This window comes from Nyctibius grandis, chromosome 9, assembly GCF_013368605.1.
Source record: "Nyctibius grandis isolate bNycGra1 chromosome 9, bNycGra1.pri, whole genome shotgun sequence".
In the NCBI taxonomy this organism is placed as follows: domain Eukaryota; kingdom Metazoa; phylum Chordata; class Aves; order Nyctibiiformes; family Nyctibiidae; genus Nyctibius; species Nyctibius grandis.
The window spans coordinates 30,918,151-30,941,075 of NC_090666.1; the positions used below are offsets into that span (position 1 = coordinate 30,918,151).

The 22,925-nt window shown below is 53.8% G+C and overlaps 1 protein-coding gene across 1 annotated transcript; it reads left to right on the plus strand.

Moving 5' to 3' along the window:
- Nucleotides 1-861: 861 nt before the first annotated feature.
- On the plus strand, nt 862-10,717 carry LSS (lanosterol synthase). The gene is given in 22 exon segments (XM_068407714.1): nt 862-1,011; nt 1,094-1,232; nt 1,317-1,425; nt 1,829-1,950; nt 2,283-2,379; nt 3,214-3,349; nt 3,579-3,687; nt 4,005-4,123; nt 4,563-4,660; nt 4,797-4,824; nt 5,417-5,473; nt 6,165-6,236; nt 6,946-6,996; nt 7,144-7,293; nt 7,662-7,758; nt 7,968-8,073; nt 8,634-8,699; nt 9,131-9,211; nt 9,503-9,537; nt 9,540-9,672; nt 10,144-10,222; nt 10,441-10,717. Coding segments are annotated over 21 exon segments (2,010 nt in total). The 5' UTR covers nt 862-1,011; nt 1,094-1,153; the 3' UTR covers nt 10,627-10,717.
- The last annotated feature ends 12,208 nt before the right edge of the window (nt 10,718-22,925 follow it).

Sequence of the window (22,925 nt, forward strand, 5' to 3'; positions counted from 1 at the left end):
CTCTGCCCCCTCCTCACAGACCTCATGGACTGCTGTCCCACGGCAGCGCCCGTAGGATGATGACCCCCCCCGACACTGTACCCATGCTGGGGGCACCCACTGTTCACCCCATCACCTGACACCAGAGGTGAAACCACCACCCGTCCTCACCCCAACCCTGACGGTGTTTTCATAGGGCTGGCAGACCCTCGTGCCCGTGACAGGGTGTGCCACGTGTCTGTTCTCCTGTATCCCCGTGGTTACAGCACCCGTAAAGTGTAACAAAATGTTTTATGGGTGTCACCCCTGCCCGCCGCACCCCTCCTCGCCCGGGCAGGGCCCCAGGATTTAGCGGGTGCCCACCACCCCGGTAGAGCCGTGCCCAGCACGGTGATCGGGGCTGTGGCTGACGGCGGTGCTTCCCGGGGGTGCTGCCAGAATCGCCTCTGCTGGGAGCTTTTCCGCAGGTCGGGTGAGCGAAAGCGGCTCCCGAGGCAGCAGCGCCTGGCAGGGCGCAGGGCAGCCGGGGGGCGCGGGGGCCTGGCACTGTCCGCTCGCCGGGCGGGGGCCGCGGGGGCGGCGCGGGGCGGGGCGGGGCGGGGCTGCCGGCCCGGCTCCGCGGCCCCATTGGCTGCCGCCCGTGAGGCGATGTCGGCCCAGGGCGGCGCGGCCCCGGCCGCGGTCCCGGTCCTGGTCCCAGCCCCGACCCGGCGGTGATGGGGACGGGGACGGCGATGGCGGCGGACGGCGGGTGGGTGCCGGCGCGGCGGAGGGGAGCCGGCGGGGCGCGCCGGGGGTGGCGGCCGCGGCTCACGGTGCCCGCGGCTCACGGTGCCCGTCTCCGGCAGGGCGGTGCGGCGGCGCGGCGGCCCGCGGCCCTCGGCGGCGGCCACAGCGCTGCCCGCCTGGCGGCTGCGCTGCGAGGGCGGCCGGCAGCGCTGGCGCTACCTGGGCGACGGCGACAACGAGGAGGTGGACGGCGAGCGGCGGGCGCAGACGGCGCTGGAGCTGCACAGCCTGGGCCTGGACACGGTGCGGCGCGGGCGGGGGCCGGGGGCCGGGCGGCAGGGCCCGGGCGAGGGGCAGCCCCGGCTGAGGCGCCGTCTTCCCGCAGGGCGAGGCGCTGCCGGCCTTGCCGGAGGCGGGCACGGCGCGGGAGGCTGCCCGCAAGGGCATGCGGTTCTACACCGCCCTGCAAGCCGAGGACGGGCACTGGGCGGGCGACTACGGTGGGCCCCTGTTCCTCCTGCCAGGTAGGCCTCGGGGGCGCCGGCCCTGAGAGGGGTGAGCGTGTGGTGTTTGGCTTCGGGTAGGAGCCAGCCTGTGCGATCTTCCAGGTCTCCTCATAACGTGCCACACTGCCAAGATCCAGCTGCCCGAGGGGTTTCGGAAGGAGATGGTGCGCTACCTGCGCTCTGTGCAGCTCCCGGACGGAGGCTGGGGCTTGTGAGTAGCAAAGATGCATCTCTTAGTGATGGCACTCCAAGGTCCAGCACTTGGAGCTGCTGGCAAATCTGCCCAGGCTTGGGGAGTGGGACTCAGCAACTGTGATACCTCTGGGTGGTTGGGCTTGCTTGTGTAGCGCTCCAGGCACACCTTTTGCCACAGAGATGGCTGGAGCGTGAAGTCTGGCTGCATCTCCTCTGTGGCGCTATATCCCAGAGCATCATGTGTGACGGGATAGTGCAGAGCAATGTTTCCCCCTGGGTTAGTTGGGTCTCCCCTTTTCCACAGTCACCTCTGGCATCCCACTCTGCCCTGACAAAGACAGCCCTGTGCAGCGGGTTGGGTCTGGCTAATGCTAATAGCTGGCTAATGGCTATGCTGTCTCTGTGTATGTGCATGACAGGCACGTGGAAGACAAATCAACGGTGTTTGGCACAGCACTCAACTACGTAGCCTTGAGGATCCTGGGGCTTGGACCAGATGACCCTGACATTGTGCGGGCCCGTGTCAATCTGCACAGCAAAGGTCAGCTCCGTTGTGCCCAGCACAGCAGCCATGGGGCTGGTATGCTGGTGTGAGAGGCCTGGCTGGACCCAAGGGCTGCACGGAACATGGGGGGCTGCCAGGGAGTGGAGGAACTGTTGCTCTTGCTTGCCCTTGATGGCACCTGCATTATCAATTAATGATGGGAAAGTGTGCTATGTTTTTGTATCGTTGCCTGCTTGCCCTTTTTCGGGACGTGTCCCAGCCTCAGTGGCATGCTTGCAGACATGTGAAAAGTGGACCCTGCGATGGGGAAGAAAGCAGGGAGCTGGCATGGTTGCGTTAGCCCTGAAAGCTGATATTGCTGTCTGCAGGAGGTGCTGTGGGAATCCCGTCCTGGGGGAAGTTTTGGCTGGCTGTCTTGAATGTTTACAGCTGGGAGGGAATGAACACGCTTCTCCCAGAGATGTGGTATGTGCCACCCTCGATGTGGAGGTAGGGGGTATGGTCAGTTCTGCCTCCAGCCTCAACCCAGAGCTGTCCCAGGCACTGGTGTTTGCTGGGATAACTCCAGCCATGGCCTGGAACTGGGGGATGCTCAGGCTGCTTGTCAGCTGGGAGGCCAGCAGCAAGGCCAGACAGTGGGTGGATAGCACGGAACACTGCGCCCTAAGGAGATGCCAGAGCTCAGCCCCATTAGCTTTACCCACAGGGTCCTCGATGCATCCGTGCGCTCCCTGCCTGCCACCAGTATCTTCTGCTCTTGTGGCCAGCCAGAACTGGGCTCTAGCAGGACAGGACAGCCACGTGTAAGGCTGCCAGCTCTAACCCTCACTCATACCCTCTCCAATTACTCAGGGGGCTGCTGGGTGTCAGAGAGGGAAAGTATATGACATTTTCCCTGGGGGAAGTCAGGGGCTGCACAGTGCCAAGGGCTGCTGGTGCTTTGTCATCGAACATACTCAACCATCAGTCTGGGCCTCTGCCTTCAGTCAGGTTGGGAAGAGAGGGGCTCCTGAACTGAATTCTCCCCTCCCTCCTCTCTGAGCTCGGGGTTCTGTCTGCCCTGTGTCAGCTGGGCCAGGAGCAGTGTCTGCTGGCCCTGGTGGGGAGGGAGCAGCCCTGTTGGGGAGGATCTGAGCAGGGCCAGGCTGTGTGGATACTGCCTTCCAGGCAGCAGGCCTGGTACATGGAATAGGGAAAGGCATGCCCGGCTCCGGGCATCCCCCTGTCAGCATATCATCTCTCTGTGCTGCCCTTGGCCCTCCTTGTTTCTCACAGTAGCACCTTCTCTGTTGCGAACAGGCTGCTTCCTACGTGGTTCCCAGCCCACCCGTCCCGGCTCTGGTGTCACTGCCGCCAGGTTTACCTCCCCATGAGCTACTGTTACGCCAAGCGTCTGTCAGCAGAAGAGGACGAGCTCATACGGAGCTTGCGGCAGGTAAGGAGCTGACCCTGTTGGGGCTCCCTGACAAGGATATGTGTCTCCCTGCCCATCTGCTGTGCCAGCCATGTCCTTGTGGGCCAGCCTCTGGCTTGCAAAGTGACAGCTCTCATACCCGCACAGTCTCTGCACTGTCCAGGCAGCGGAGCCAGCTTCCAGCAGTAAGCTGCCTCTGGGTGCTTGCTCCCAGCTTGCCAAGCTGATGCCCTTTGTTGTCTTGTGCCAGGAGCTGTACGTGCAAGACTACGCCAGCATAGACTGGCCAGCCCAGAGGAACAACGTGGCTGCCTGTGATGTGTACACCCCACACAGCTGGCTGCTGGGGGTTGCCTATGGTGAGTGCGGTGTTGGCTGAGGTGGGAGGGCCCTTGCCATGTGAGCCAGTGGTGGAACTGAAGCTGGCTTGTACCATGAGGCCTCTTAGGGTCTACTGCCAGCTGGGATAGAGACATGGATTGTGTGACCCTTGGGCTTCTCCCTCCCTGAGAGCAGCAAGGCCTTGTGCCTAGGTCCTCGGGCCACTCTGGGGCAGAGCAGTTACCATGCTTTCCTCGACTGGTCATCATGTGAGCAGTGGTGCAGCCTGCCCCAGCAAGTGAATCTGGCCACATGGGGTGAGTTTTTCATTGCCTGTCACTTTCTTCTTTTATAGCCATCATGAATGTATACGAAGCCCATCACAGCACCCACCTGCGGCAGCGAGCCATCACAGAGCTGTACGACCACATCAAAGCTGATGACAGATTCACCAAGTGCATCAGCATTGGGCCGGTAGGATGCTTGCTGTCGATCCTTTAAAAATCTTGCCCTTTGCTCTTTAGGGACCAGCTTGTGGCCCCCCCAGCCCTTTGCAATTGTGGCATGTAGCCATAATCACCAGATCTTGCTCAGGCTCAACTCCTGCTGCTCCTAATGCTCAAGAGCTTGATGCTAACGGGGCACAGGAGATGCAGAGGGCATGGGGACAGCTGTGACCCTGGTGAGGGGTACCTCTTCTTGTGGTCCAGGGAAGTTATCTGAGGGGAAGCTCTGGAGTAATCACATGGCACCTGCCCCACTAACTCAGCTATGCTGAGTGTTGCCACAGATGGAGCTGTCGGGATCAAACCCGAGATCACCTCTAGATGGCTTTGTGCTGGGTGGGAGGGATATATGTCTCTGGGGCTGGAAGAAGCTGTATCCAGAGCAGTGACAGTGCTGCTCTGGGCAGATTTCCAAGACGATCAACATGTTGGTTCGCTGGTTCGTGGATGGGAAGAACTCCTCAGCTTTTCAGGAGCATGTTTCCAGGATCCCCGACTATCTCTGGTAAGGGCTGAGCGTGGCCCACCTGGCACAGCGCAGGGCTCTGATCCCTGTGGAATGAGCGCACCGTGGCTCCCAGCCTGCTTCCTGGCACTCTCGCTGTGCCTGCGCTGCAGCACTGTGCTCTCTCCTCCCACAGGCTGGGCCTCGACGGCATGAAGATGCAGGTGAAGTGCTGTAGGAGTCCAGCTGTGACTGAGAGGGACTCTGGCATGCTGCAGCAGCCCATGGGATAATGGGATAGCTTGTTCTCCCTGGGCCTGAGCTCCTGGCATCTCGCCTTTGGTGCATGGTGGCTTTGTCTGTCTCACTGCCACTTCCTCTGGCTGTGCCAGGAGTGAGTAGTGTCCATCCTGCTCGTTTGCCTCTGTGGCTGTGAGCTGAGGGGGCAGCTCTGGACCTCCATCCCCTTCATCCCCACAGGTCCTGGGAGAAGGAAAGGAGAAAGACAGGCCCCTGATACTGCATGTGAACTGAGTTGTGCTTTTCTCATAGCTGTTGTGTCCCTCTGCTCCTTACTGCTACCCACCTCTCCTGTCTTTGGTTGTGCACAGAGCAGGCTGAAGCAGCTGTTGTATTTCCTATTCCCTTATTCCCTTGCTGTCCCTGAGCTGCTGCATCTGTCCCCTCTATGCCAGCACATCAGCCGTGATGCTGGGTGGCATAAAACTGAGACACAGGGTGGAAGGAGCTCGTGGGGGTAATGCAAGAGGGATATGCTGTCAGCATGCCCCTCACTGTCTACTTTCTCTCTTCCAGGGCACAAATGGATCCCAGGTCTGGGATACTGCCTTTGCCATTCAAGCCTTCTTGGAGGTAATGCACCACTCAGTGCTACATGCTGCCTTGGGAAAATGGTCTCTCTTGGCATGTCCCCAAATACCAGCAGCTCCTACTGTGCATCCCCTCAGACCTCTGCTGTGCCAATTTTGGCATTGCATCGTATGACTGAGCCAGGCAAACACATGTCTTCACAGAACCCACCTCAGCCGTGGTAGGCAGGGTGCCCAGCACAGCTGGTGCAGCCTATGTTTGCCAGCTGCTTTTGAAGCAGGAGGCCACAGCGCTGGCTGTGGCTATTCCCAGTTGCTGTAGTCTTGTGGTAAAACCCTGGCCCTTCCTCCTTGCTCTGCTTGGCCCCAGAGCATTGCCGTTTGATACAGACAGTGTACAGGTCTCCTGCTGTTCTGCACTGGGGCAGAGACAGCTATGGCAGGCATGCTTTTTGGAGGGTGATGTGATTGCCCCCGTAAGCCCCTAACCTGATCATGCAAATATCTCTCTCAATGATGCCAGCAAGCATTGTTGGTTCAGGTCTCACCGTAGAGGTTTGTAATGGAAACAGTAAGCAAAGTATGAACACAAACCTACAGAAAGGGCTATATGAAGGACCAGGCATTAATAGCACCTAGATCAGCAAGGTCCCAGCACATCCTCTTCTTCCTGAGGGGCATGTTTGGTGGCCACAACTCCTTGCTGACTGCTGACTGTGCACCTCTGTTTCTAGGCAGAAGCCCAGAAGATGCCTGAATTCACGTCCTGCCTCCAAAATGCCTATGAGTTCCTCCGGTTCACCCAGGTGAGCAGAGCCAGTTGGTGGTATCTCTCACATGCTGGCTATGGCAGACTTGTCTGCTTCTAGGAGCTCTGTTGGTATGTGTCTGTTGCCTTCTGAAGAGGTCCTTTGAAGGGCTGGACTAGCAGAGTCCCTAGGGACAGCTTCCTGTTTTCTGCTCCATGTTGCTGGGAGCCATCTTTGCAGCTTGGAGAGGACCTTGGGCCAGGCCCAGGGATGTTTGGGTTAGCTGGCTGGGCCAAGAGAGGCTGGAAAACTGAGAGCTCAGGCTTCTTTGCCCTTTGTCCTGTCATGCCCACACATTTGAGGCACCCTTCTGGAAAACCCAGACTTCTTGGCTAGTGACTCTGTGAGCTAAGCTCCTGCTGGCCAGGCCAGTAGCTCAAGGTGGGGGGGTCGCCATCACCAGCAGCTTGGTGCAGATGCAGTCATAGGTCTTGCTTTATGGTGCTGCCAATGGGAGCATTGAAAGCAGATGGCTCCGTGGCAGGAGAGCACCCAAAGAGGGGACTTCAGCAACACTTGCTGAAACCAGGCCAAAATGTGATTTCTCTTCAGCACTCCCTGCTCCAGAGCTGACCTCTTTCCCTGTCTGCCTTCCACAGTAAAGTACAGGTTGTGCCCAGTCCCACATGGTTCTGCATCTGTGATGGTTTCAGCCCTGCAGCCAGGCACCTCCAGCCTGCCCTCACTTGTTTCTTGTCTTCTGCAGATTCCAGAGAACCCACCTGACTACCAGAAATATTATCGCCATATGAACAAGGTATGATGGCTGGAACTGGTCTCTGAAGGATGCACGAATGGGCAGGGATTTGAGCAGAGGGGATGGGGAATGAGGGCAGCACCTCCCCCTCTTACAAGAACAGAACAGGTCAGGGGAAGGTGCTGAGCCCTTTTGACCCCTTTCCAGGGTGGCTTCCCCTTCAGTACCCGAGACTGTGGCTGGATGGTGGCAGACTGCACAGCAGAGGGACTGAAGTCAGTTATGCTGCTGCAGGAGAAGTGCCCCTTCATAGCCACGCTTGTCCCTCCTGAGCGCCTCTTCGATGCCGTGAATGTGGTAAGTGCTGCAAAAATCAGGGCCAAGGGAAATGCGGGCAGCTAAACTGAGCTAAAATAAGAGAAGTCAAGGCCCGACGAGCTGTTAGATCTGATGTTACTAAGCTAGTACAAGGCCTGTGGCTTGGGATGGCAACACCATATTTACTGTGATACGGCGCTACATACGTAACGTGACATGACGTGATGTGACGTGATGTGATGGTCCAGATGATTGGGTCTACCTGTCAGTGTGGTTTGGGACCTAGGTTGTCTGCCAGCCCCATGGACTTGTAGGTCTGACTTTATCCTCACACCTGCCTTGGGGCCAGACTGGGGTGGTACTGCCTGGGAGCCAGCCCCAACCCATCTCTCTGCTTGTCCGGGCAGTTGCTGAGCATGAGGAACTCGGATGGAGGCTTTGCCACCTATGAAACCAAACGAGGAGGCCACTTACTGGAGCTGCTGAACCCCTCAGAGGTGTTTGGTAAGGGGAGCTGTGTTGGACTGGTCATCCTGTCCACTGTGAAGGGACATGGCGGACTGGCCTTGCCGTGCCCAGTGGGTGCCTGGCTTTGCCCCAGGTCCCTCTGTGGGATAGGTGTGCCTTGGGTCCAAGGGGGAGGTGGCAGGCTTGGGGCTTGGAGGCTCCCCAGCAGAGGGGCTGTTGCACTGATATCCTTCACCTGTTGGCAGGAGACATCATGATCGACTACACCTACGTGGAGTGCACCTCGGCTGTCATGCAGGCACTGAGACACTTCCACAACAAGTTCCCTGAGCACAGAGCCCCAGAGATCAGGTTAGGCACTGAGACGAGAGTCGAGTAGGGGAGAAGACGGGCTGCAATGTCCCCTGCTGCCTGCCACGGCCTCTGTTGGCACAGCCCCTGCTGAGCTTTGTCAAGGGTCTTGCCTGGACCTCTGTACTGGTGTGGAGCAGCCCCTGCGGTGGCCCTTGGTGTGTACACAGCTGGGATGGTGGTGACTTCTCCAAACCAGAGGCCCCCACAGGAGGCTGGGGCCCAGCCTCTCTTAAGGAGCAGGGCATAAGCTGAGATCAGGCTGGGGGAAATTGGTGAAGATCTGCCTGCCTTTTGACTTAGCAGTTGCCTTGATCTTGCAGCCAGTTGTGGGCTGGGTCCCCCGCTTGCATGCTGGCAGGAGGCAGAAAAGCACCCAACTGGTGCACGATTTGACTCTGAGATCCTGAACAAGGTGGCTGCCTGTCTGCATGCCCTTGCCTCTTGTGCTCTCTAATAATGGGACCCATCAAAGCCTCAGAGGGACTGATGGATGCCCCTGATGAAGCAGCCACTGAGTTTGAGCTGCTTCTGAAGTGGGGGTCTTTTTTCCTGACCAGAGAGACTCTGCAGAAGGGCCTGGACTTCTGTCGCAAGCAGCAGCGAGCTGATGGGTCATGGGAAGGGTAAGCAGTGCTCCCGGTGCTCCCGGTGCCCAGTTTTCCCCTGGCTGCCCCAGTGTGAGAGGGACCATGATGGCAAACATGCCTGGCTGGCAGGATCTGTGGGAAGGGCAAGTAGGGGCTGATCCTCCTCTAGCTCCCGTGCTTTGCTCTCCTTTCCTCTCCCTCCAGCCCAGGCGGAGCAGGCACCTCGTGCATTGCGCAAGATCCGGACAACCCCTGGGGGCTAGGGTGGCTCCAGCTCCTCTGGTCCCAGGGTGTCTGCTGACGCCTGAGTGAGCTGGGAGCAGGTGCCAGTGGGAATGGGCATGGTTGCGCCACAGGGGAAGGCAGGCTGCAGCTCTGTGCCTGGCTCTTGCTGTGAACACGGCCGCGTTGCAGCCTCTACCTGGGGCCTTGCCCCCCTGACAGTACCGCTCTCCCCTTCCTCCTAGGAGCTGGGGGGTTTGTTTCACCTACGGCACCTGGTTTGGTCTGGAGGCGTTCGCCAGTATGCAGCACATGCACCGTGACGGGTGAGAAGGGGCTGTCTGCTGCCCCTGCCCCTGCCCCTGCCTACCTCTTGGGGCGGGGCAAGACTCCATGGCAGAGCTGGGTGGATGCCCTGGCTGCACATGGGCTCTCCTGCCCCAGGTACTGCTCCTCCCAGAATATGTGCGTGCGATATGACCAGGGCACTCACTGCCTGAGCCTCGAATTCTCAGGGCAGCCCCAGCCATGGGCAGGGCAGAGCACATCTGGGAAACGTGGGCGTGCAAACGCTCGCTGTCCCCAGCCCTGTCTGATTCTCTGCCCCATCCTTGCAGGGCTGCATGCCGAGAGGTGGCCCAGGCCTGCCAGTTCTCCTCTCCAAGCAGATGGCTGATGGTGGGTGGGGAGAGGACTTCGAGTCGTGTGAGCAGCGCACGTACGTGCAGAGTGCCACATCGCAGATCCACAACACGTGTTGGGCCCTGCTGGGGCTCATGGCTGTCAGGTAGGAGCAGCGCTCACCCCTTCAGGCACCGCCTGGCCTGAGCGCTCAGTGAGGAGGTAAATGCAGGCTGGGTTGTGTGGCAAGGCTGGCACAAGCCCTGGTTGTGGCTGGTGTGGTCCGTGCACCCAGCTGTGTTTGTTCATGACCTCGTTGGTCACGAGTGTCCTGCATTGAGGGACTAGCCTGCGCAGTGGTCCACAGGCCAGTGAGGCTCATAATGCCAAGCAAGGGGGAGACAGTGCAAAGCAAGGGTCTGCCTGGATCACAGCTGCAGGCCTCCAGCCTGGGAAAAATGTTGCCGTATTCATAATGTCTGGTGTCTGGTGTCTGGTTGTGAGGGGTCTTCCCAAAGCACTAAGCATGCCTAGGACAAGCTCAGGGCAGCCTGGAGGTGGCTGAGTTCCCTGAGCACATGGATGGGGGTTTGCAGATGGTTTGGATCAGTGCTCACATCTCCCTCGTGCTTTGCAGGTACCCTGATGTTGACGTGCTGGAAAGGGGCATCAAACTGTTGATTGATAAGCAGCTGCCCAACGGGGACTGGCCTCAGGTACATCTTCCCTCTGGTGTTTCCAAGGGGTTCCCTGGTGTTGCAGATGTCCTGGGCATTGTGCAGCCATTGCAATGGTGTGCTTTCCCTTACCTGGAGGGGAAGCCACGTGTGCCTTTTGGTGGGGACTTCAGGAAGGCAATGAGCTCAGCACCACATCCTGGACACACTGTGGTCCCCTGTTACCCATACCATCTTGCTTTCTGTCTCTCTCTCAGGAGAATATTGCTGGGGTATTCAACAAGTCGTGTGCCATCAGTTACACTGCGTACCGCAACGTCTTCCCCATCTGGACGCTAGGGCGTTTCTGCCGGCTGCATCCCAACAGCCCTCTTGCTGGGCAACTCCAGTCTGGATCCTCGGCTGGGGTGGGGAGGACCATGCAGGAGGCCTTGTCTGCCTGAACCCGGGCTGTTGCAGATGCCATGGCCTCTGACTTGTCCTCGTATTGGCTGCTGCATGGGGCCACGGGGGTGTTTGCTGCATAGGATATCTCAGTGCTGATCTTAACACATGGACCTCTGCCAGGGAGGAGTGCTGCCGTGGTGCTGCAGAGTCTCTGCTTTCTGTTGAACCTCTTCTAAAACCCCACTTTTAAGGTTTTTCCAGGTATATCCTTCCTCATGGGATGGGAGTGAAGTGCCTTTTCAGACCAGTTTGGTGATCTGAGAAGAGAAAGCTGCCAAGGTGTGTTGTATTACACATCTACACAGACTTTTGTCATCCGGGGTAGAGCAAGGCTGCCTTTGTCTTCCCCTCGTGCTGTCCAGCGTGGCTGTCTGTGGCAAGAGTGTGGGATTTGGGGCCTCCCCTGTGCCCAGCATCATGATGGGGTGCACTGCACCGTCCCTGCTGAGCTGGCCTCTGTGCTGTGGGTGCCAGCGACTGCCTTGGAAGTGGTCTCTGCTCTGGAGCCTGTGCTGGGAGGGGAAGGGCACCTGTCCTCTCCCAGACAGATGGGAAAGAGGAGTGCTTCGCTCAGCTTGCTTACTGTTCTGTCCCCCAGCTGCTGGCACCTGGCTTCACTCACAGGTGAAGTCACCAGCATCATTCCCACTTAGAAAAAGGGGAAGCTAAAGCAGAAAGCACTGAGGTGGTGAGTGTCAGGGCCCAGCCTGGGTCCCTGGGCGCCAGCCTTCCCCCAGCGCAGCGGGTGCCTCTGTGCAGGCTCTGGTGCGGTTGGGCATTCACGATTTGTTGTCAAGAGTTGGAAGTCGCATTGACTGACAGGTTAATAAATTGCTAATGGTGTTGCAAGTGGAACTTAACTGTGTGTTGGTCTTCTTACGGCTTGCCTCAAGTGTGTGTCCCAAGCAGACGGGTCCTTGTACAGCAGTGTCCTGTAACCTGGCTTGGGTCACCTGTCCCCAGTGGTATGGGCACCATCTCCACCAACAGGCAAGCCAGGCTTGGAGCCTGTGCCTGCTTTGCCCTCCTACAATGCCTTTGGCCCCAGAAAAATATAATCAAGGAAGCAGCTAACTAAAGGGGAATGATCACTTCCCTCTACCTGTTGCTTACACTCAGCGAATAAGCCCAGCGTGCAGTTGGCTGCACTCTCTTGGACTCGTTGCCCACCAGGACCCCCCCAGTCCATTTTTGCAAAGCTGTTCCCCAGCCAGCTGGCTGGCCTGTGCCGCTGTGTGGTGTTATTCCATCAGAGGGGTAAAATACTGTATTTACCTGGGTCTAACTTCATAGAAGAACCATAGACCATCCTGTTCAACCCATTTCTCCAGCCTCTGAGAAGCAGCTCCACTCTTGTACCATATCCTCCGCCTGGCCGACTGGTAGGGTCTGCAGGCTTGCTGAGCAACGCGCTCCATCCTCTTGCCCAAGCTGTTAGCTACAAAAGCTTATTTAAGCAAACTCAACTTGGGCTGTTGTGACAGCCCTGTTTGCCTTTTCCAAATTCCGGGCTCCTTTACACCCGTCTGATACTACTCTGCTCATAAAGCACCTTCATATTCTCTATTACAAGCGGGTTTTGTTGTAATTTTGATTTTGTTTTGTTTTAAGTTGTTATAGGGGAACTTTACAAAACAATGTCCTTTCAACATGTTATTGTAAGTTTGGTTCTTTCATTGTGTACAGTTTCTTGATCCCTAATGCCTCAAGCAATGTATCACTAAAATCCCATTTTCATTAGAATCACAGAATCTGGGGCGCAGGTGGGTGCGGCAGGGGGGACAGCGGGGCTGGGGGGGCGCTGGGCGGTGCGGCCCGGGGCTGGCCCTGGCGGGGGTCTCCCGCCCCGGCCCCCAGGGCTGTCTGAGGGTGCCGGTGCCCACTTTTCCCAGGAGGAGCTGGCAGAAGGGGCTGGAGAGGAGCGTGAGGAAGGTCCGCTGCCAGGCTTCGTGCTCCCTGGGGACACTTGGGGCTCCCGAGGGGCCGGGACAGGCTTCCCCCCATTTTTGTCAAGATTTGTGCTCTGGCTTCATGTCACACTTCAGTATCTATTGGATAAGCTTTGTGTCCTGCCCTGCACTGGCTTTGCTGCAACAGCTGAACAGGAATCTTTCCTAGTGCTGAAAGCAGAAACTCTTTGGGTTTTGGCATTCAGATTTTCCTAGCTCGCTCGTGTTGGTATCTGAGGGATTTTGTGGAGCACCGTCGGGACATTGCTCTCAGGGAGAGTATTCATTCCTGTTTCTGGACAAACACGTTGGCATGATTTTCTTGCATAACACCCACTCGATCTGCAGTTGTTTTCCTTGGCAGGCTATGCTGCTGCTGTATCTGATGTCATATACCAGACCGAGCGAGGAGAGGAGCTGTGTGTCTAGGGACGCTAGTGTTGGAGAGAGAGCTGGGTACCTGTCCTTGCATGATGAGTGAGCTCTTGGTGACAGGGCCTGTCCTTGGAGATTGCATTTGTTTAGTCCCTGTGTGGGAGCCCAGAGGCGGCGTAATCGTAATGCATAGCCCTCTGTGCGTGTGAGAGAACAACATTCACCCACGGTTTCTTGTCGAAGCCAAAAGGCCCTGCTTTGAGACAAGGGGGTTGGAGCAGACAACCTCTAGACAAACCTTCCAAGCTAACACTTTTTTTGGGATGATGAGCTCTGTGGAAACACTGACCTTACCTGGGAGATTATCAGAGTTGCAGAGAGACTTGGAAATCTGTCCCTACATGCACCAAAATCTCTGCAAGGTGCACACTCTGTTTTTCTTTCCACAGAGGTTTGTCACCTGCTGCCACTGCTTTGACTACTCCAGCAGTACCCTTCCTGCTTGGCCTTGGTTCCCCACCACCCTCACCAGGTGCCTTGTCCCCCAGCGTATACTCCCCCAGCTCAGCAGTCAGAAAGGCACTCACAGGACTCGCTGCTGAGCGAGAGAGGTTGGTTGGTCCACAATCATCACCAACAGCCTGGGGAGAGCTGGCAGCATGTGTGTGCTTTGCTGGAGCCACTCAGGGTGAGGTGGAGAGCAGACATCATCCTAAGCAGCTTTCCCATTTATAGTGAACCTGAGGTTAATGGTATAGAATACACCTGTGGGCCAGCCTGGGCCAGCTGCCCTGGATTTAACTGCTAATGTCCTTGATCACCATCCCACAGCTAGCCACAAACTGAAACAACATGTAACAGAAAAGTGGTTCTATAAACTTTATCCCCACGAAACCAGGACAGGATTCCACCCCTTATTCTATATCATTTACGTCAAGTCACTAGTATTTTCCCTGTCTCTCAACATATATATATATATATATCCATGTATACACACAGATACCGTTCTCTTCAGTCTATGGGCTCTCTCTCTAAGAAGTCCATTGAATTAATTTAGTCCAAAACCGTGGGTTCCATTTCTCAAAATAGTCTCTCAGGGCAGGAAAAAAAATGGTGTGGGATTCACTCAGTTGGCAAATCGGAACCAGGCCTCAATATGGTGTGATGGACTGGTAAAGTTAGAAGATTAAGATGTGTTGCATCTTAATCTTGCAGCTGGTGTATCTGGTGCAGCCTGTGTTCACGGTCTGGGGTGATTCTTACTGTAATAAATGACACTTAGCATCATACAGTTCAAGTTATTGGCTATTCTCACCCAAAATCAAATCTCCTTGGGGTATACATCTAACTTCCCCATCCTCCTGCATCATCCACCAGGTTCACCCAGGTCCTCGAGCAAAAGCAATTCCCTTGAGCAAAAGCAATTCCCTCTACAGCAGGCAACAGCTCTGATTGAGCAGGGCCAGCCCGATTGACAGATCCCCTGGTATTAACTAACCAGGTGGCCTTTGCTAGGTGTTTATTACAGTTTTTGAATATCCCATCACCCATTGCTTTCAGCATAGTCTTCAACAGCCCATTACATCATTCCACTTTCCCGACAGCTGGTGCATGGGAGGGATGTGATATATCCTTTCAATACCATGCTCTTTAGCCCAGGTGTCTATGAGGCTATTTCAGAAATGAGTCCCGTTGTTTGACTCTATTCTTTCCAGAGTGCCATGTCACCACAAAATTTGCTTTTCAGGGCCCATAATAGTGTTACGGGCAGTGGCATGAGGCACAGGATAGGTTTCCAGCTAGGTGGTGCTTTCTTCCACCATGGTGAGCACACGGTGCTTGCCTTGTTGGGTTCGTGGAAGCGAGATGTAATCAATTTGCCAGGCCTCTCCATACTCATATTTTAGCCATCATCCTCCATACCACAGGGTTTTCAGTCATTTGGCTTGTTTAATTGCAGCATAAGTTTCACATTTGTGGATGACCTGTGCAATAGTGTCCATGGTCAAATCCACCCCTTGGTCATGGGCCCATCTATATGTGGCATCTCTGCATTGACGGCCTGATGTATTATGGGCCCACTGAGCTGAAAATGATTCACCTTTATGCTGCCCAGGCCAGGTCTACTTGGGACACTTTAATCTTAGCACCTTGATCCACCTGCTGGTTGTTTTGTTTGTTCCTCAGTGGCTCGACTCTTGGGTACGTGGGCATCTACGTGACGTACCTTCACAACGAGATTCTCTAATTGGGGAGTGATATCCTGCCACAATTCAGCTTCCCGGATGGGTTTGCCTCTGCGCTGCCAGTTTTTTCCTTCCAGTGCTTCAGCCATCCCCACAGGGCATTTGCCACCTTCCATGAGGCAGTGTACAGATAAAGTACTGGCCATTTTTATCCATTAGCAATATCTAGAGCCAGCTGGAAGGTGTTTACTTCTGCAAACTGACTCGACACACCATCTCCCTCAGGCACTTCTGCCACTCATTGTGTAGGGCTCCACACAGCAGCTTTCCACTTTCATTGTTTGCCTACAATACGGCAAGATCCATCAGTGAACAAGGCATGATGCTTCTCTTTTCTGGTATGTTGATTATATGGTGGGGCCTCTTCAGCGCGTGTGACCTCCTCCTCTGGCAACATTCCAAAATCTTTGCCTTCTGGCCAGTCCATGATCGCTTCCAAAATTCCCGGGCAATTGAGGTTCCCTATTCGAGCCTGCTGAGTAATCAATGCAACCCATTTACTCCACATAGCATCAGTTGCATGATGTGCAGACGGGGTCCTTCCCTTTAAACATCCAGTCCAACACTGGAAATAAGGGCACCAGGGGGAGCTGGTGCCTCAGTGCCAATTACTTCTGAGGCAGCTCTAACCTCCTTCATAGGCTGCCAGTATCTCTTTTTCAGTTGGAGTATAACGGTCCTCTGTCTCTCTGTATCCCCGGCTCCAAAACTCTAGGGGTCGACCTCGAGTCTCCCCCAATGCCTTTTGCCAGAGGCTCCAGGTAGGACCGTTCTCCCCCGTTGCGGTGTAGAGGACGTTCTTTACTTCTGATCCCATCCGGACTGGTCCAAGGGCCACTGCATGAACTATCTCGTTTAATTTGCTCAAAAGCCTGTTGTTGCTCAGGGCCCCATTTAAAGTCATTCTTCTTCTGAGTTACTTTGTAGAGAGGTCTCACAATCTGACTGTAATGGGGAATGTGCATCCTCCAGAAGCCTACTACGCCTAGGAAAGCTTGTGTCTCCTTTTTGTTAGTTGGTGGAGACATGGCTGTTATTTTGTTAATCGCGTCCATTGGGATCTGCCATTTGATTCCTAAAAACTGGATCTCTTTTGCAGGTCCCTTGACCTTACCGCGTTTGATGGCAAAACCAGCTTCTAGAAGGATTTGAATTACTTTTTCCCCTTTTTCAAAAACTTCTGCTGTATTACCCATACAATGATGTCGTCAATGTATTCCAGGTGTTCCAGAGCTCCACTGTTCTCCAGTGCAGTCTGGACCAGTCCATGGCAAATGGTGGCGCTATGTTTCCACCCCTGGGGCAGTCGATTCCACATGTACTGGATGCCCCTCCAGATGAAAGCAAACTATTGCCTGCACTCTGCTACCAAAGGGATAGGGAAAAATGCATTTGCAATGTCAGTCATGGCATACCACTTGGCTGCCTTTGACTCCAGTTCGTAATGGAGTTCTAACATGTCTGGTATGGCAGCACTCAGCGGTGGTGTGACTTCATTCAGGCCACGATAGTCCACAGTTAGTCTCCACTCCCCATTAGACTTTCGCACTGGCCATATGGGACTGTTGAAGGGTGAGCTTGTTTTGCTGATCACTCCTTGGTTCTCCAGTTGACAGATCAGCTCATGGATGGGGATCAGTGAGTCTCTATTAGTACGATATTGCCGTCGGTGGACTGTTGTAGTAGCAATGGGCACCTTTTGCTCCTCGACCCTCAGCAGCCCCACAATAGAAAGGTCCTCTGATAGACCAGGCAGGGTAGACAGCTGTTTAATTTCTTCCTTCTCCACAGCCGCTACACCAAATGCCCGCTGGTATCCCCTCGGGTCCTTGAAATACCCTCTTCTCAGGTAATCTATACCAAGAATGCATGGGGCATCTGGGCCGGTCACAATAGGGTGCATCTAACACTCAGTCCCAGTCAGACTCACTTCAGCTTCCAACAGTCAGCTCTTGGAAGCCACCCATCACGCCAGTGATACAAATTGATTCTGCCCCTTTATAGTTTGATGGTATTATGGTGCATTGTGCACCAGTGCCCCTAGAGCCTTATACTCCCGTAGTTCTGATGTGCCAGGCCACAGTCCAAAACCCACGGTCGTGGAACCCACACAGTCCAAAAAACACGGTTGTCCCCTATCCCTCCACTGGCCTCTGAACTACACCTGCTAGCAGAAAAATCCCACTTTCAAGCAGCAAAAACCATCACGTTCAGTTTCATGCAAACCAGTATCAACAATCCAGTGTTTATAGTATTCCCATAAAGGGAAGAAAAACAATACTGGCATGGAAAAGTAACCACACAATAAGTAAAGTGTTCTCTTGATGCAGAATTGTACAATTCCATACTAAACAAGACTGTCTAACGCTGACTAACCTTAAGTGCAGCTGTTTGACAACTACAGTAGCTGTTAATTGGCAAGTACATTCTTCCTGCCCTTCTCTCCCCCCGCTTTTAGCACTCTTAGCTTCACACAAACAAAAGGAGGGAGAATTTGTTTCTTTTCCATTCAGCAGGTTAAACTGTTTCTCCTGCTGTACACAGCAGCAAAAAAAGACTCTTACTGAAGCTTAACTCAGTCACAAAACTTGGTTTTGCAGAGCAAGAGATGCTACCTAGTAGACTGATGCAAGTATGCAAGTGATGGCAGGGGAGGGTGGATTAAGAGCCCCACATCAGCAGCTTCACAAAGTCACCTTCCACACGGAATAGTGATGAATGAATAATCATTCAGCATATTTAGTAACAAAGACTATCACAGGAAGGACATTGGATCCTGATTTAGGACTATGTCAGAAGCAGCACCCGAGGTACAGGATTTCATACCTAGTGCTCTTTATCAAGATAAGGAGACTAGCTTCCCTCGCCCTCTATTTTTTGATGTCAAAAAATCTCACAATATCACAACCAGCACTACTACGCACTTTAAACACATTGATTTTCAGCACTGATACAAAATTAGATTAGTTTGTACTGGGACAGGGCCCAGTCTGTACTGAAACAAGGCCAGGGGATCCAGTTTGTACTGGGACTGGGCCCAATCTATACTCAAACAAGGCCAGGGCATCCAGTTTGCACTGGGATGAGGCCCAGTCTGTACCGGGAAGGGGCCAGGGGATCCAGTTTGTACTGGGAGTGGGGCCAGTGGGTACTAAGACATGCCAAGGAGACCCTGTTTGTACTGGACAGAGCTCAGTCTGTGCTGGGAAGTGGCCAGGGGGTCCAAAAAGTACTGGGAGGGGGCCCAGTCTATACTTGCAGGTGGCCAGGGGATTCAGTTTGTACTGGGACAAGGCCCAGTCTGTGCTGGCAGGGGTCCAAAAAAGACCTCTGCAAGCGCAGAGCCCTGTGGTTGTTGGGGCTGTGAAAGGGCTACCATGGGACAGTTACAGCCAGCAACAGCTTTCAGTGCTGGCCACTTGTGTGTGGGAGCCTGAGGTGGTGGGTGTCCGTTTTGGACCTGGGCTCTGACTGGGTGAGGGGACAGGTGAGGGTGAGGTGGCTAAACAAGCACAGAGCCCCTTCCCCCTGCGCTGCCTCCCCACGACACAGAAAGGCTTCCCACACGCTGCTGGTTCAGATTCAGAAAACCCTTCCCTGTGCTGCCTCCTGACAACACAGAAAGGCTTCTCCTCTCTCACGTCAGTACATCAAAGGAACCCTTAGCCTGTGCTGCCTCAGCAGGACTCAGAAAGGCTTTCCCTGAGCTGTCTCCCTATTACATAGAAAGGCTTCCCCCATCCTGCTTCAGTACCACACAAAAAGGCTTCGCCCTTGCTGCCTCGTTTCATCACAAAAATGCTTCCCCCATGATGCCTCAGTGAGACACAGAAAGGCTTCCCCCGCAACAACTCAGCTGTTTTGGAGAGGTCCAGAGGAGCTACCAGGCATGGACCTACCTCTTAACATTGCTGAAACGCCTCAGGTACCTACTCAGGAGGAGACTGGGGCTGCTACCCAGGACTTCAGCTGTCTCCAGAAGATCCCAACAGACTGCTGGAAATGAATGGGAGAATTCCTGGAGAGCTAAGGGGAACGCACCTGCCTCCAACATGGACAAAACTTGACTAGCTACCTTGGAGGACCTCCTATTCTTACATTTCTGGCTGGTCTTTTGACATTTTGTGCTACTCTGAAGCAACCCAAGCAGGATAAGGAGAAGACGGAGAGGCTGACGTGGTTCTCCTTTTCCATCGGCTCACAAAGTTCTCCAGGCTATACATGCCCTCTGCTCACTGACTCTGATGGAGCTTCTTGCTGTGTTTCATTGGGATGAGCCATGTGTCCAGGACACCTCAAGTTCATCAGCTGCCTCCTGGTGACAGCTTATGCTGCTTGAAAAGCTAGTGAATTCCTGCACGGTGGTTTTTTGCTTCATGACATATCATGGTGAAGTTGCTCAAGTTGCACTTCATTTGTTACTCAAGGCCAATGAACAGGTTGGCAAAGGTCTGTGTAGGGTGGCTGCTTTTTTTGGCAAAGGGAATGGTAGGAGCCCTCACATTGTCTGCCTGCTGATCCACAGGGAGGCAGAGCTGGATGATGGGCAGTGTGTGAATGAAGAACCAGGAACATCCCTATGGTCCAAACTTTTCAGAGGTCTGGAAGAGGTAGTCCCACCCCCACCAGGGGACCTCCAGCCCAGCCCTGGCACAGCAGAGGCTCCCCAGGGACCCCGAGGTGACTGACCAGCTTGGCCTTGGAGCGGGGAGCTGCTGGCCAAGGGTGGTGAGGAGCTCTCTGCTACTGGGGATTTGACATCCTCCGTCTGGCAGTAGAGGCCAGGAATCATAGAATCACAGAACCACTTTGGTTGGAAAGGACCTTTAAGACTCCACCACTTCCCTGGGGAGCCTGTTCCAATGATTCTTTCAGCTGAAAGAAAGGATTCCTTTGCCTGCTCCTACACAGGGCACCTTCCCTGGGTTTGCAGTCTGTGTCTTCTCACCTGCAGCTGAGATAATTTCTCAGGGATGCAAAGCCTGTGCTAGTGAAGATCACACTGGGGCAGGATTTGAGCTGGAGAGTTGCAAATTGTCATGACATTCATCCCTGCTATTGGACCTAGAGCCTGATGCCAGCTTTTCAACTTTTTGCAGCTGTGTAACTGCCCCCAGTCAAGCTGGGCAGAGACCAGTGCTGGAAGATGCTCTGCCTGTGTGCTGGTTCCTTGTTAGGGTTTTCACTCTCTGTTGAAGACGACCCTCTATGCTCCTATCGCTCAACTTTCCCACTCATGTTGTATAAAGGTTTCCCTTAGGGCACCACCTTCAGCTTCCTGAGGGAGATGTCGTTTTTCCTAGTGAATGTCCTTGGGGCTTGCCTGGAGTTTTTGGACTGTGCAATGTTGTTGTCAAAACTTTGATTTTTTTTTTTTTAAATTGCTTGTACCTGTCTTCAGTCACACTGATATTCTGCAGCAGCCTCTGTGAGAAGTAAAGCAGTTCCTTTGTCTGCCTGATCAGTAAGACTTTTTACTCTGTCATATTCCACTGTAGTGACACAAGGTCACTCAACGATGACATGAGATCTTTCAACATTTATCTGATCTCCATCAGGAGGACAGTTTCCTCCATTGCATTTGGTTCCAGGTTTTTCCAATTTCAAGTCAGAGAATGTCAGCCTAATTCCAGCTCAATCTCCCCTGGTTCCCCAGCATACATTTCAGAGGAGACACAGCTGACATCACGAAATGAGAGTTACTACAGCTGCCTCATCCATGAGCCCTGAAGGGATATCTTTCACATGGTGCTAGAAGACTTGAGTTATCTTCCCTTTGAGGATGTCAGGGACAAGAAAGAGTGCAAGATTCACCAGAATCTCCTGCTGGACATCTGCCTTCCTGGGACTTTAGCTCCATGATAAGATTCACATGCATTGAATGACTGAAGTTCCCTAAGGCAGGACATCTGAGATGATCTCGGAGTGTTTTTTCAGGATTTGGGATGTGCTGAGGTCAATCTCTCAGTCTCTAATGACAGCTACAATAGCTTTGTGTTGCCAAACGAAACCTGGTACTCCCTTTCAGCTGTGTTCTGATCACACAGCGGAGACCCACACTGAACACCCCTTCCCCGTCCTCACCTCTGTTAAGGACAATCAGGAATGTACAAGAGCACCATGCAAGAGAAGATCTCTGTTCACTACAGCAGAAGTCTCTGCCCTCTGAAGTATTAGCTCTTCATCTCCCTGTGTTTTTTTCAGGCTTTCCCACTCAGCCTTCTGACTCTTAAACCAGCTGTTCCTTCTTGCCTTGGGACCTGATCTCAGAGGGGGCTCTTAATCCAGTATTGTGTCTTGTGTGTCTGCCTTCTGAGCTCAAAACCCCATGGACTCTATGATAAAGACTACCTGTTGTTGTTGTGGTTTTCCTGGTAAATGACAAGTAAGACTCATTGTAAATTCTTATTAAAGGTCATTTATGAGTTCTGAGAAATCAACAGAGTAATCTGACTTTCTCTTTTTCCCCCTAACATGGTACTTCCAGAGAGGCCTGCTTGTACTAGCTGGGTAAGTTCAGTGCGCAGCAATCTTGAAAAGTAATCTTAGTATTGTCAGTCACGTCTTCTGAGAGGCATAAAAATATTACGGAGCCCTAGGAAGGCCAGTTTGGAACAAATAATTGCTTTCTTGGCTTACAGACAACCCTGTTCCCAAGTACCCTGGGTTATAATAGCGTTTCGTCAGGCTGTTAATTAGAAATGGAAAAATACAGCACAACTAATCTCCAGGGCTGCCAAGTAAGATGTGTACATGCGATACTGAAGGACCTGGAACTTCCCAAGAGAGGGATCATCCAGTTCGGAAAGGTGCCCGAGGATTATGGAAACCTACCACCTTGTCAGTGTGCTGACACTCCTCGTCCTCGCCCTTCCTCTGCAGGCTCACCCCACAGCACGAGCGCTCGCGGGGCCACGGAGGCTGTTCTGTGCTCATGCTCCCTTTCAACACCTGTAATTTAAAGGCAGGCGAGCAGCTGAGTACGCACCGGATAGGTAAAAGATAAGTAACATTGGAAGCGCAACCTCTGTCCAGTTTGACAGGTTCAACAATCGGGCTGTCGCTTCCCGTAGCAGGCTGTCCCAGATCAAAGAGCTTGTACTGTTCCCTGGCTGTAGGTTTTTTAGAACAGGGCTACAGCACCAAGTACACGTCCTGCTCGTAACTCAGCACCCAGCGATTATTTACGGACCTTTTGGGGAGAGTTTGCCTGGTTCAGAGGAAATAGGCCATGATTACTAGGAGCCTGGCAGGCAGGTGTTTCCTGTGATACCTAGAAAAACCCTGAATCTGACAAATTGAACAATCACCCAAACGCAAGATTGATGCTAAATATCAGACCTTTACATATACTTATTGTTCTCTAACCTTTTTGAACTGCCAGGGTGACTAAAAGTATCTTGATTTAAAGATATGACTGTACAAACAGTCCATGGCTGGTTTTAAGCCTGAAACGGTGTGGAGAAAATCACTGTGCTGGAAAGTAATTGAAAAATTTCCAGAAAGCAGCAGCTTTCTGTGGCTGTGAAAGCCTCTCACTGTTTGGATAAATTAAGCTGAGACTTACTGCACTTATGGCTTCCCTTACCAAAACTGCCACTGGAGGTAATGAAGAGAAGGTAGCTGTGTCATTTTGACCTTGGGAGAGAAAACAAAGGTGCTACAAGCTGTTGCTTTCCGCATGTTAGGTGAATGGGGCTTGAAGGCGGTTAGATGCAGGTCTGT